Here is a 13,217-nt window from a genome sequence, read left to right as displayed (position 1 = left end):
GGCTTCCCCTATCTCTCCGTCATTGGCAGAATCGCTGATTAATGCCTACAGTTCAAAATAGTCATTTTGATAGAGTCTATGGTGGGTAATTGAACGTAGTGAATTGGTGTGGCAAAGAAAAATAAATTTTAATACACTTATTTTATAATTGTGAATTTGTTATGGAGTTCTGGGATGGCATGTACAAAATATCCATAATATTGAACTCCATATTGCCATAAAAATAAGCTCAATTTCCATATCAAAAAATGGGGAAATTTCCTTTAAATTGTAACATAAAATTTGTGGTATGGTGTAAATCCTCTAGGTAATGTATAACTTCTTTACAATGGGGTACATTGTGCGAGATCTTACAATAATGTATTAAATTTATCGCTTAACAGTAATGTATAAAATCTCAGTCATGAATAGCTTCTCTACAGTGAGGTACAGATCCTCAAATTATTGTATAACTTCTCTAGAGTAGATTACTAATCCTCACATTTGCGACTTACATACCGTAATGTACAAGTTCTAAAACTAATTAAAACTTCACTTTATTGGAGTAATGCATGTAAAATGTATTTCAACTGAGCAATCCAATAAAAAACTATCGTCCCTGCATATGCTAGAGGATCTATGTACCAAGTTTCATCAAAATATGATTATTAGTAGTTGAGATAATATGCACAAATATTTACTCCACAACAATCAATCTCTGCATAGTCCTAGTGTCTATGTACAAGTTTAATTGGAATGTGATGATTACGACGATATCAAAACTTGAAAATGTATTAATTATGTAAATTAGGTAATTAATATGTACTGATATTACCCCCCGAAAATATGATTAGTACTTGAGATATTAGTGGAAAAGTAAAAAAATTTACTAATCATTATGCAAATTAGCTAATTAATATGCAAAGATTTTTACCCAAAACTAATCAAATCTGTGCATTAGAGCATCTATGTGACTGGTTCTTTAGATATCAGTGGAACAGGCATGGAACAGCTAAAAATTAGCTAATTATTATTCAAATTACAAGTCCCAGTAGAAAAGCTAACAACTTTCAATAACTATCTAAATTTTGGCATGAACCTGAACTCACACATATACCAAAAGGAATTCACTTGGTCCATTCTGAAACTCCAATCAACAAATATAATTTAGGGATTTCAATGGGAAAAGGGAATGCATGCAATATAGACAAAATATTCCTCTGCCAGATCTGTTGAAAGTAGAGAGTAGTAACTGTAGTGAATGTAACAACATATATTGCTATATCAAAAAAAGAAAGGGTAAACAAAACATTCTGATTACACATGACGGTGAACTCCACCCAATTTCATATAGTCAACCCCTTATCTGTTTCAAGAAAAAGTTTTGCTCACCGTTTACACAATGATGTGCACAGTTTTGCTGACTTTCAAAACTTTGCTCATTACTTATCAAACCAAAGCTAGTGACAAATTTTGTAGTTACCAGAGAATGTTGTTTACACTTCTGCTCAAATCTTCACTTGTATGCTGTGTTTTCATGTCATCCAGACTTTCTTTCAAAAACTAAAGGTTCCTGTAATATTTGTAAATTAACGTACGATGCAACACACAATATCGAAGCATGAAGAATCAAAAACAAACAATATAATAAAAACAAACAATATATTTCATAAGATATGTCTGTAATTGTTTGTTTAAAATAAAACATTAGCACACTCCAACAGTCACAATGAAATCTTGTTCACACATAGATGTTAAAAAAAATATTCCAATCCAAGAATATTCAACAAACTTGATTGGCAGTTAAATATTTGATATAACTTATAATTAGTTTTGACTGATGGGAGATGGCCATTTGAAACTCTGGAAGAAGAGATGGTAGACACATTTGACTTGTTAATTCAGGTTAATTCTTGCAAATGTTACAAAAGTAGTTTTCTGTAAGAGTTTCTAATGGTCAACCCCTCATTAATATTAATTTGATATTGTCTCCTGCAAAATGTATAATGTAATGTATACTGACTGCACCTATTTAAACCAGTCAAGATCCTGTGTTATGCATGAACTTAAATGCAAAAATAGAACAAACATTAGTCATAGTGTCATAGTAGTGTCAAACACAAAAATATTTTGGGAGTATCTCCACTTCTTGGGCTAAATACATTTGATGAAGTAAGGATATCTCAATGCCCAAAATATTTGATTTTGCACTGTAATGTTTGTTTTGCACCTTTCATGCAACACCTTGCAGTTGAATGGTAAATCATCTATTACAGCATTTTGGTTCTAGTTGTGGGCTGAAAAACTATAAAGTATATTAATTGGACAATAAATTGGTGTAAATAATGAGCATTTTAAGAATATAAATTGAACACTTCAAATTTATGCATATAGTTCCAATTTCTAAAAATAAAAAAAACTATAGAGCTTCTACACGACCTAAGATTAGGAGTCACATGGTATTTATCTGCATCACAATCACATTAGAATACAGCGTGAATTAACAGGGTACAAAATCATTTATATGATTGAATTAAAGCTATATTTCTCCTCAGATTAGGGAGATGGATATTATTCACAGACATTATACATCAGCTGAATATAACAGTTCTGTTTGTTTTCTTAACATTCAAATTATCTTCACCCTAATTAGTGGTCTTACAGCATAAATTTAAATCTCAGTATGTCAACTACAAACATGTATGAGATTTTTACTTGTTTACTATTGCATCATGGGAAAACGTAGATACCTAGAAACAAAAAATTTATTATGATATAATACAAGTTGATAATACAAACGGGATGTGGTGCCAGTAACTCCTGATCCCTATCCCTTTTAACACAAGCAAAATGTGAAAATGCAAGTTCCATATAGACAAATTTTTACTTCTTTTCAAACTATCATTTTTGATGCATAGGTTATGTTAGATATGATCCCTTCTGATAAGAATTAAGTTATGTTTGAGCATTATACAGCACTAATGAATGCTGAAATTGTAGATCGCTTATTTCCAGACAACTTACTAAGGTTTTCCAAATACTTCAGTCCAAGACACTTTCTGTATATTTAACACTTTAAGTGAAATGTCACATGGTTCTCCCAGGTCCTCGGTTTCATGAGTCCATCCTCTCAAATGGTCAACATCATTCTCTCGTAGCATGTGCACCACAGGTTGTTGAGACTTTCCGGCTGGGACATGCATGTTAAATGTATAAATTGCAGCATTTCTTGCTTTATTTGGATACACTTGACCCATGGAGGATTTCAGACACCATTGGTTTATAAACTCTTTTATGAATCCACCATGTGTAACAACAAGGACCCTTGTCTTCTTTCTTGCAGTGGCCTGGCATCTATATGTACTTCTCAATGGGACAGAAGGTAGCAAGGTGTCTATCAATTTCTGGCCAAACATTTGTGCTCTAATTTTCACATCATCCCAACTTTCCCCGCCATCTGGTCTATACTTTCTAAGTGGTATTCTGGCAGCCTTTGCTAACTTTTCCTGCGTTCCTTGACATTGACCTTCAATGACCCCAGCCGATCTTTCTCTTACAATGGGTTCCAGATACACATGTTGTGAAGACCGTGATTTCATGATGCATGCCGCTGTCTGTTGCGTTCGTATTAAGTCACTACATAAGATAATGTCGAAATACTCCTTTGCTAGAGCATCACCAAGATGTTCAGCTTGTAGCGATCCAAGTTTGGTAAGACAGCCATCACCTTGACCTTGTATTATACGACTTTTATTGGCGATCGTCTCCCCATGCCTAACGAGTGTAACAACAAGCATCAAAGAGCCTGCAACAGATTAACCGAGAAAAAATACTTCAACAAACCAATTAAAAGGGCAATAAGTACAATGTATAGGAAACAAGCAGCCTCTCGGCTGAGATACATGTAGCTCCGCAGTTAGCAATGCACATTTCAGTTAAAGAACAAAAGATATTTATTAGACAATGAACAATATGTATAGTATCAAAGCAATGGGACTTGCTGTTTTCAACAAGAATTCAAAAATATCATTTTTCACCATAAATGACTGTGGTTTTTAACAAGAAATCGAAAATATCACTTTTTACCAAAAATGATCAAAATATTCATCAAAATTAGAGAATTAAAGATATCATCATGAAATGAACAAATTTGGGAGTGGTCCACATGTAGTACCTATATATGTAATATCAAAGCAATTGGACTTATGGTTTTTAACAAGAAGTCGAAAATATCACTTTTTACCAAAAATGACAAAAATATTCACCAAAATTAGAGAATTGAAGATGTGATCATGAAATGAACAAATCTGAGAGAGGTCTACTCAAGGTACATATACACCAAGTATCAAAGCATTCAGGCTTATAGTTTTCAAGAAGAAGTCGGAAAAATAAAACATTGACACGGACGACGACGGACAATCACTCATATGATAAGCTCCACTCGACAAAGATGTATTTTCATCTTTTCAGCAAAAATAGTCAAAATAAATACTAAGTGAAAATAAAGTAATTTACAGTACATATTTATCGTAAAATAAGAGTATCGTTAGATTTTCTCAAGAAAACACTGATTATAATAGCTACAGCTCAAATTTGCATCTGTTTTCCAGAGAATGACAACCACAGGAAGATTAATAAATGATTTCATTATTTATAAGTAAGTTTATTTCACCAGAGACACAGTTCACTGAATTAATTTCCAGTAAGAACCTGCCTGTTCGCATCAATGTAGCAAAATTTATCAAAAATGGATTTGAAATCAAACCAATATAAGATTCTGCTTCATTATATATCCTATGCCATTTATCAGAAGAGACAACACACACTTTATGCCTACAGAAAATAAGACTATGTAAAATATAGGACAAAATGTATATTAGCTAAATTTTATTTTCACTGAATCATTCCTTCAGCAAAAATAGCGAATATTAATTCCAAGCAAAGTATTTTACAGTTCACTGAGTAAAATACACCCTAACAAAGTACATTGTAAATCAATTTTGAATATAAACAAAAACAATATAATTAGTGAGAAAGTCAAATTCAACAAGTCATTGAAAATGACACAGTCCCCGTTAAATTTTTGAAAGTTCTCTTTGTGCTCGTCATATCAAAGCGGAGGGGTTGTTGCGAGCATGTCCTTGAAACTTGAGTTCCAAGTGGCGTATACAACAGATTGTTTATTTACATCAAAACACGTGTTCAGTGTAGTAGTAATATGGCCAAAAATAAAAACAGCCGTTATTCGGCCATCTTTGATCTGATTATGAAACACACTGATATGTATGATGTATGTGTCAAATACGATAAAGTAGTAAGGCCGAAAAGTCAGATGGCAGTCAATCGGCCATCCTTGACTAGATTTTGAAACAAATTGTCATGGACATGCATCCTAACATGTATAAAGTACATGTATGTGTCAAATTCGAATGAAAACTGACAGAGCACGTCCAAGATACCGCATAAAAAAACAAAAACAAGACGCCTGCCAGTAGACCATCTTCGATCCAATTGCGAAATAAATCATCATGGACGTGTATTCTAACATGTATAATCTATGTACCAAGTTTGAATGACAACTGACAAAGCATGTCCAAAATACAACATTTTCAAAAAACAAGATGGCTGCCAGTCGGCCATTTTATGTTTCACATAAGGTACTAGGCACATGCAAAGAATGAACAGAATCGATTCACAGGCTTCTGAAATATGACTCTGGACAGACTGCTCACGAACGGACGGACAGACTCAGGAACTCACGGACGGTTGGGGACATGTATCCTAACATGTATGATCTATGTACTAAATTTGAATGAAAACTGACAAAGCATGTCCAAAATACGACATTTTCAAAAAACAAGATAGCTGCCAGTCGGCCATCTTTGATCCAATTGTGAAATAAATCGTCATGGACATGTATCCTAACATGTATAATCTATGTACCAAGTTTGAATGACAACTGACAAAGCATGTCCAAAATACATGTGCATATGTCCCATATAAAGTACTAGGCACATGCAAAAGTGAACGGAATCGGTCCAAGGGATTCTGAGATACGACTCCGGACGGACACACAGACGCACAGACGCACGGACGGAGACCGAATTATAAGTCCCCGTTTTCGGACTTCGTCTGAACGGGGACTAATAAATACAATTTATCTACAGGCCAGCAACATTTAACCAGTAAATAGAGATTTTAACTATTTTATTTGTTTGTATTGTAAGTCGTTTTTTGTTTATTGCTTAACCTCAGACCACTAAAGATTTAACCTTACTGGTGATCTCTCAGGAGATGGTGTTGAGTTTGAAATAAATAAGTTAGTTCACAATAATAATCCATGACACCTTGCGGCCATTCATTATACAAAATATATGGCACATAAAGTAAATATAATTATCCAAAAAAATCATTTCTCAGTATTGAAAACGACATTGGAAATTGAATTTTACCCATATTTTCAAATGCGCATTTGTCGAATTGAAATACAAAATTCGCTATAGAAAATTACATTAGCTGTGGTACATAATACGGCCATTTATTATTTATTTACGAACATCCCCATGAACATAATCACAATATTTTTGTTGAATTCAGCATTGTCGAGTGTACAGCGCAAAAATCTAATTTGAAAATTGATATATTGAAACCAAAATTTCAATATTCAATGTGTATTGGTAAGGACCTGACCTAGTTTTGACCACTCATGTCTCAACGTATACGCAAAGGGACCGACATGTCCGGTCGCAGGCAAAACATTGTGGGACTAGGGATCAACCAACAACATTTCAAAATGGGTATTCGGGTAGAGGACATGTCACCTTGTTAGTTTATTGCTAATTTAATTCTTGGACGTATTGCGGAATAATTCTCCTGAATACAGCAGTACAATGTTTACATAATTTTTCAATAGATTGTTCAATCCCTATGCTGACTAAATTTGAAAACTGTTTTATTTGTAATATTGTGACATTGTATTCTTTTTATTAGCAACAAAAGACAATATATAAAACCAGTGTAACGAGTACAGCGCGTATCACTGTATTCCGTGCTAACTTGCCGCGGCATTTCCTAATCATGGCGTTAGATTCCACCCTGAAGTTGGATAGCAACTACGGTATATATAATCAATGGTTAGTACAGGGAGAAATTACAAATTCATAAGCTGTCATATATAAAGTATGCATCCTAGTGTTCGTGGCATTTCCAGCGTAGTGTAAGGAGATACTGTAAACGACATAATATCGGGCGAATGAGTGACCAGGAATTAGACATGTCAGTCACTCAAGCGATCACGGAAGTCGATCCATCGTATGGAGTTAAAACTATGATAGGATATCTAAATTCAAAGGGATTGGTGGTCGGATGTGTTCGTCTTGAGATAGTTTGAAACGTTCACATCCCGATTATCCCCCAACCACTGACTATTGCGGGCGAGCTTCGTACTGTTCCATGCGCTGTTTCGCCTTGTGTCAGTGCGAGTCATGTCGACATATTTCAACTTCCAGCCAATAGAAAACACTGTAATATTAGCGGTGTGGCTTGAATGACATTCTACTAACTGTTCACCCAACGCCAGTAATGATACAAACACCGGTGAACGATAAGAAACAGCTTTAATGAAAAGCAACAACAATGGCGGACAAACCCGTCATGCACAGCGCTACTAAAAGAGCGCACACAACTATAAATACGAGCCGCTGGTGCTCAATAATTTACTAGTTACTGGCTTGCACTCTTTCTTTCTTTTTCGAAAAAAATCAACGATAACGAAAACACGAAAAAACTCAAAAAATCATTGCTCAAGTGGCAATGGCACAACAAGCAAAATGATCCAATAAATGTCACAAAGAGTACATAGATTATGTTACATAATCTTCTAGATACTTTGAAGGTTAAGATGTCGTTGGGTCTAGATATTGGAGGGGGACTAGGCAAAGACTCAATATTCTCAGTGTTTTTCTTTGTCTCATTACTGACTACATTGTCTACAAGATAACAATTGTCATCAATTGTGGGGAGACATATTTCGATTGGTGTTTCAGGTGTAATCGGACTGGAAGGAAAGCTGGATACCTGGTGATCATTGGCTTCTGTATCACTGTTGTCTTGAACAGGTGTTTCGTTGTAAGTAGTGGTTTCAAAGTACTGGTCAGGTACTTTATAACACTTGTTGCATTTGACTTTGTATGAAGTAGCGTGTAGCTGTGAACCAGTGAACTTTCTAATGAAGCACCACTCCCTATTGATACTGACAACGAGGAATCTACTGCGAGCATGGGACTTGTTGCGATCAGACCGTAAGTAGACTACCTTGATGTTGCTGACTGTACTGTTGCGATTTTTGGTCTTAGACTTTTGACTGTATGGATGATTAATAGTGCGTGACTTGTGTTGTTGTGTAATGAGCTCACGGTCGACGAGTGGTATTTGCTCATTAGTGAATTGGTCACATAGTATCCACATTTTGCGAGCTGATAGTCCACGACTGTGAATGCAAGAGTTCAATCGTGCGGTTGCTATAGCAAGTTTTACAGCAGTAACTGGGTCACCACTTGGATCTTGCTGGAGAAGCTCTTCTTCCAGTTCACGGATGGCTTTTTGAGCTACGGGATTCTTATTGACGTTTTTAATGCGACCAATCTCAACATTGATACGATACTGTTCCCTTTTGATTCATATTGTGCATTAAAGTTTGAAGTAATGCCTTTTTTTCATTTAATTGTGTTGTGAGTGCATCAGTGGGTCGATCAACTTGTTCAAGGGTGTGTATGTCATCACAAATATTTTGTTTTATGCATTTATAGTTATTGCTGAGTTTCGTGCTATATTGTTTTGTTAGTTCCTTTATTATAAGTTTACCCATATCCCACCACATTTGAACGGAGTCAAAGCGAACTTTTTCATAACGCCATAGCAACCAGAAGGCATTGAGGATATGGCAGTACTCTTCGTGATGCAGAAGACTAGTATTGAAGTGCCATATTGGGTTTCTGTTTGTGACGTCTTTGATTAGTATGCATATCGTAACAGGTGCGTGATCAGAAAGGTTACAGCGAGTTTCGATTGTGCTACGTTTGATTTTTGGTGAGAAAGCTTTGGATATGTAAAACGTGTCAATGCAGGACTTGCTGTCATTTCTGACCCATGTATAGTCTTGCATGTTTGAGTTAAAATATCGCCATGTATCAACAAGTTTAAAGCGCGTGGCTATGTTAGATAACGACATAGCTGATTGAGCATGTGGTTCCGGGCTGCCAGCTCTGTCTAAGTCAGGGTGCTGAGTGCAGTTAAAATCACCGCCAATTATGATTGGGTCTTGATTAAAGACATTGAGCATTTTCTGAAGTATTTTAAAAAATTCAAGCCGATCCACCCCAACGGTAGGCGCATAGACATTTAGCAGGTGAACTGGCGACCCGTGTATCTCCAGATGTACGTGAAGCAAACGCCCCGGGAAAACACTAGCAACATTCAACACCTTGATGTTTTTATTTGTATTTTTATTGACTAAAATAGCCACACCAGCAGACTGTGAGTTACATGCGAGAATAAAATGGAAAAACGCCATACAATTTGCCATTGGGCTTCATCAGCTTGGACAGTGTGAGTTTCCTGAAGAAAATAGAAGTCGCTGGAATGATTTAATTTAAGGAATTCAAAGAGCTGGTATCGCGCACACCCGCGCACATTCCATGTAACAGCAGAGAAGCTCATGATTAGCATAATATAAAAAGTTAAAACAGTAATATATGGAATATAAATTGTATTATACATGATGAGCAACTAAATTAAACTGTATTGCAATAACATATAACTATTTTATATTTGCTACGTCGGTAGCTGGTGATGGTTGAATACCACGTTTTTTCTTTAAAATTCCTTCTTTTAAGGTGTCGCGGTTTTCAACCACGAGGGTAGGATCTTTCATTTTTCTGATATGTTTTATTATTTTAGTAGCAACCCGTTGAATGCGCACTTTTTCGTTGCTTGGTAGGTCCGGGGTTTTACGCACCTCATTGAGCGAGCGTGCTAGCAACCTGAGATCGGGACATAAACGAGTAGCCACATCAATGGTTTTTCTTGAATTGAAAGATTCAACCAAGAAAATGTTTAAAGCTTCGCAGGAAAGCAGTTTTACTTTCTCGCTCGAGACGGAAAGCTCCATGGCTTCTGAAGATAAGGTCGATATTTCAGAACAGTCAGACACATCAGACTCCGCATCATACCTCTCCTCAGACAGACCTACAGGGATAGTATGCTTTGTCGTGTCAAATGGGTCACATGACTCTCCTGGTAAAATAGGGGGAGTAAAGGGGTGGGTTAGTACCACCTCTTCATCATTTACATTAACATTTGTTGTTTTGATATCAGTTGACATTGTATTATTTGTATCGGTTTTGCTCGTACCAGGAGCGTGTGTTATCAAGTTTTCATTTTCATTAATGTCATTATCGTTTATAACCTTGTCACTCATTTCATTTTCTTCGTTTGTATTTGTCGTTATTGTCACCATTATCATTTAATGTGTCACCATAATCCTGATCCACATTTTCGGGTAGATTTTCAGTTTCCATAGTTTCATTATTGTCAACAGTTTTATCAAGGGAGGGGCTATTTTCATCAACAACAGTGTGATCAGTAGGTAGAGGTTTGGGGTCGGGGTGTGTATCAGTATTTTGCACGGAATGCCCACGAACAGGGTCACCCGAAATTGACTGTTGGGTTGTTGTACAGTTTCGCATAATATGCCCCTTTTTAAAGCACTTGTGGCACACGATCTCATCAGTAGACAAGTAAATTCTATATTGTCTCTCCTCAAATGTTACATTAATAACACCGTCAAGTTTATTACCATCACATAGCATATAAACTTGGCGACGAAAAGATTTAACATGTTTCAACTCTGGTTGTTTACACCCGAGTGGAATTAAACGCATACCGTGACAATTTAGTTTTGAGAACATGAATGGGTATGAAGGGTGGTACACCTGAAAGAATCACTTTAGTGGCGGGTTTTACGAGTGGTTGTACATGAATGAAGCAGTCTCCCACTGAGAGACCAGTAGTGCAAACAGTTTCAACAGCGTTGATCAAATCCAGAAAAAATATGACACTTCCGTTTGCACGAGAGACAGCAATAATACAAGTAGGTTTGAGTATAGAAGAAACACTTTTAACATAGGTTTCAATTGAAATCCCATCAATCGACTCACATTTGAGACCGTGTTTACATGTCAACGCTGCAAAATGGTTGACACGTGTACCCGCCGTGGAGGCCACCATCTTCGAAAGGCCCCACGACGAGCAAACTGAAAGTGAAAAACAAAATCAAACTAAAACTAAAACACGGTAGACTTATACCGTAAAATCAAAATAAATAAGCGTACGTATGTAGTAAGTATTAACAAAAAAGATAGTACAAAAATAGTAGTAACTTACTAACTATTTGAGGCAAATGAAAAACCGTGTTTTTTGAGGAGCACTAGCAACGCGTGGCAGACATGCGCAGATAGATAGAATTTTTTATTTGGAACTACCAATGAAATCTTGAGTAAAGTCCAATAATAATAACAAAACAAAACAAAACATTCAGAACAACAAAAACTTACAGTACTAAAACATATCAAGAATATAGAAAATAAATTTTGCAAAAATGCTAAGAATGAAAAAATCATTACTTGAAACAATAATAGCAAATAATTCATCCATGCTAAAATCTTCCAGCTTTGGGGCATAGATGTATAAAGCTGCAAGGAATCTAGATCTTTGTTCTTTGATTTGACAATTATTACAATATAAAATGTAATGTTTCTCATCCCCTACTTCATTGCATTCATGGAGATCATATAGCCTGTTTTCCTTCAAAATGCCTTTATGTCTACCGGATTCAATGGGAAGAAAATGTGCAGAAGTTCTAAATTTAGTATAAGCTATTCTATGATTTTTATTTTTAATTTTTTCTAAAAAATGTTCAAATTCAAAATTTTCTTTAGTACACCTGTAAAAGTCAAGCTTACAATTGTTCAACAAATTGTTTTTCCACTTCATACGGTACAAACATTTGAGCTTCTCTTTAAAAATATCACAAAAATTATTCTGATGTGGGTCTGAATTAGATCTGTTATGACTAGTAATTTTTGTATAAAGTTAAGCCATGGGTCATGCACAAAAGTTTTGGATTCTTCATAGGCTGCATCAATGATAGAATTGTTTTTTTTTTACATACTGATCTTTGATAATATTTCATAACTGAAACACAGATATCCAATGTAAGTGGATATTGACCTACTTCACTTCTACATGGGTCATTAGATGCCTTCCTGTGCACACCCAGAACCCTTTTACAGAATTTAATATGAAGTTTTTCTGGAATTAATTTATCTGAGAAAAGTTTTGTATCAAAATTGCAATTGTCAACTGTACATTTATTTTTACCAGACCCCTTATAGATGTTCAGAATAACCCCTCCCCACACATCAGCCCCATATAAAGCTGTGGGTTTGATAAGAGTTAAATAGTTTTTTAGCCAGACATAACAACAGAATAACATTCTTCACTGATCCAAAGCATTTTGTACATCTTGAACAGCGCTTTCTGTGCTTTGTCTTGTCGCCTAGACATAGCATTATGAAACTTACCATTTGTTTGAAAAACAATGCCAAGGTAATTATAATAATTAACACACTGTAAGTTAGTGGCGTCCAAATAAAACTGAAATTTGTTTTCTAAGTTTTTACCTAGTCTATTAAAATTAATGATTTTGCTTTTGTTAATATTTACTTTTAAATGCCAATAGCTAGAGTAATTTTGGACTGCATCAATGCACTTTTGTAACCCCTCTTGGGTTGTAGAAAACAATAGCAAGTCATCAGCATATAACAAACAATTGAGCTTCAAGCCATTTAAATCTGCAGGGTCAAAATTTTTAACATCATCACAGATTCCATTAACAAAAATATTAAATAGTTGATGACTAAGGTTACACCCTTGTTTTACCCCTCTGCATGAATTGAAATATGGAGTAATCCCTGCACTCAATTTAATGCTATATTTAGTGTTTTTATAGATAGCTTTAATAGCCTTATAAAAATTTCCTCCCACATCTAACCGAAAAAGTTTATATAACAGCCCTTCTCGCCAGACTGAATCAAATGCTTTGGAGAAATCAATAAAACATGAAAACAAATAATTCCCTGATTTTTTCAGTTTGACATATTTAATATAGAAAGTTGCGC

At 35.4% G+C, this 13,217-nt stretch overlaps 1 protein-coding gene across 1 annotated transcript in view; it reads right to left on the bottom strand.

Annotated features, from left to right (window-relative positions):
• Positions 1-1,624: 1,624 nt before the first annotated feature.
• Positions 1,625-13,217, bottom strand: part of LOC144352209 (fructose-2,6-bisphosphatase TIGAR B-like) — a 31,883-nt gene continuing 20,290 nt past the window's right edge. Inside the window, exon 2 of the mRNA XM_078009366.2 lies at positions 1,625-3,784. Coding sequence (XP_077865492.1) covers positions 3,003-3,776 — 774 coding nt within the window. The 5' untranslated portion in view covers positions 3,777-3,784 and the 3' untranslated portion in view covers positions 1,625-3,002. The remainder of the gene's footprint in view (positions 3,785-13,217) is intronic.

Source organism: Saccoglossus kowalevskii, assembly GCF_978046115.1.
Source record: "Saccoglossus kowalevskii chromosome 4 unlocalized genomic scaffold, keSacKowa6.1 SUPER_4_unloc_1, whole genome shotgun sequence".
NCBI lineage: Eukaryota > Metazoa > Hemichordata > Enteropneusta > Harrimaniidae > Saccoglossus > Saccoglossus kowalevskii.
This window is presented reverse-complemented; position numbering and strand designations above follow the sequence as displayed.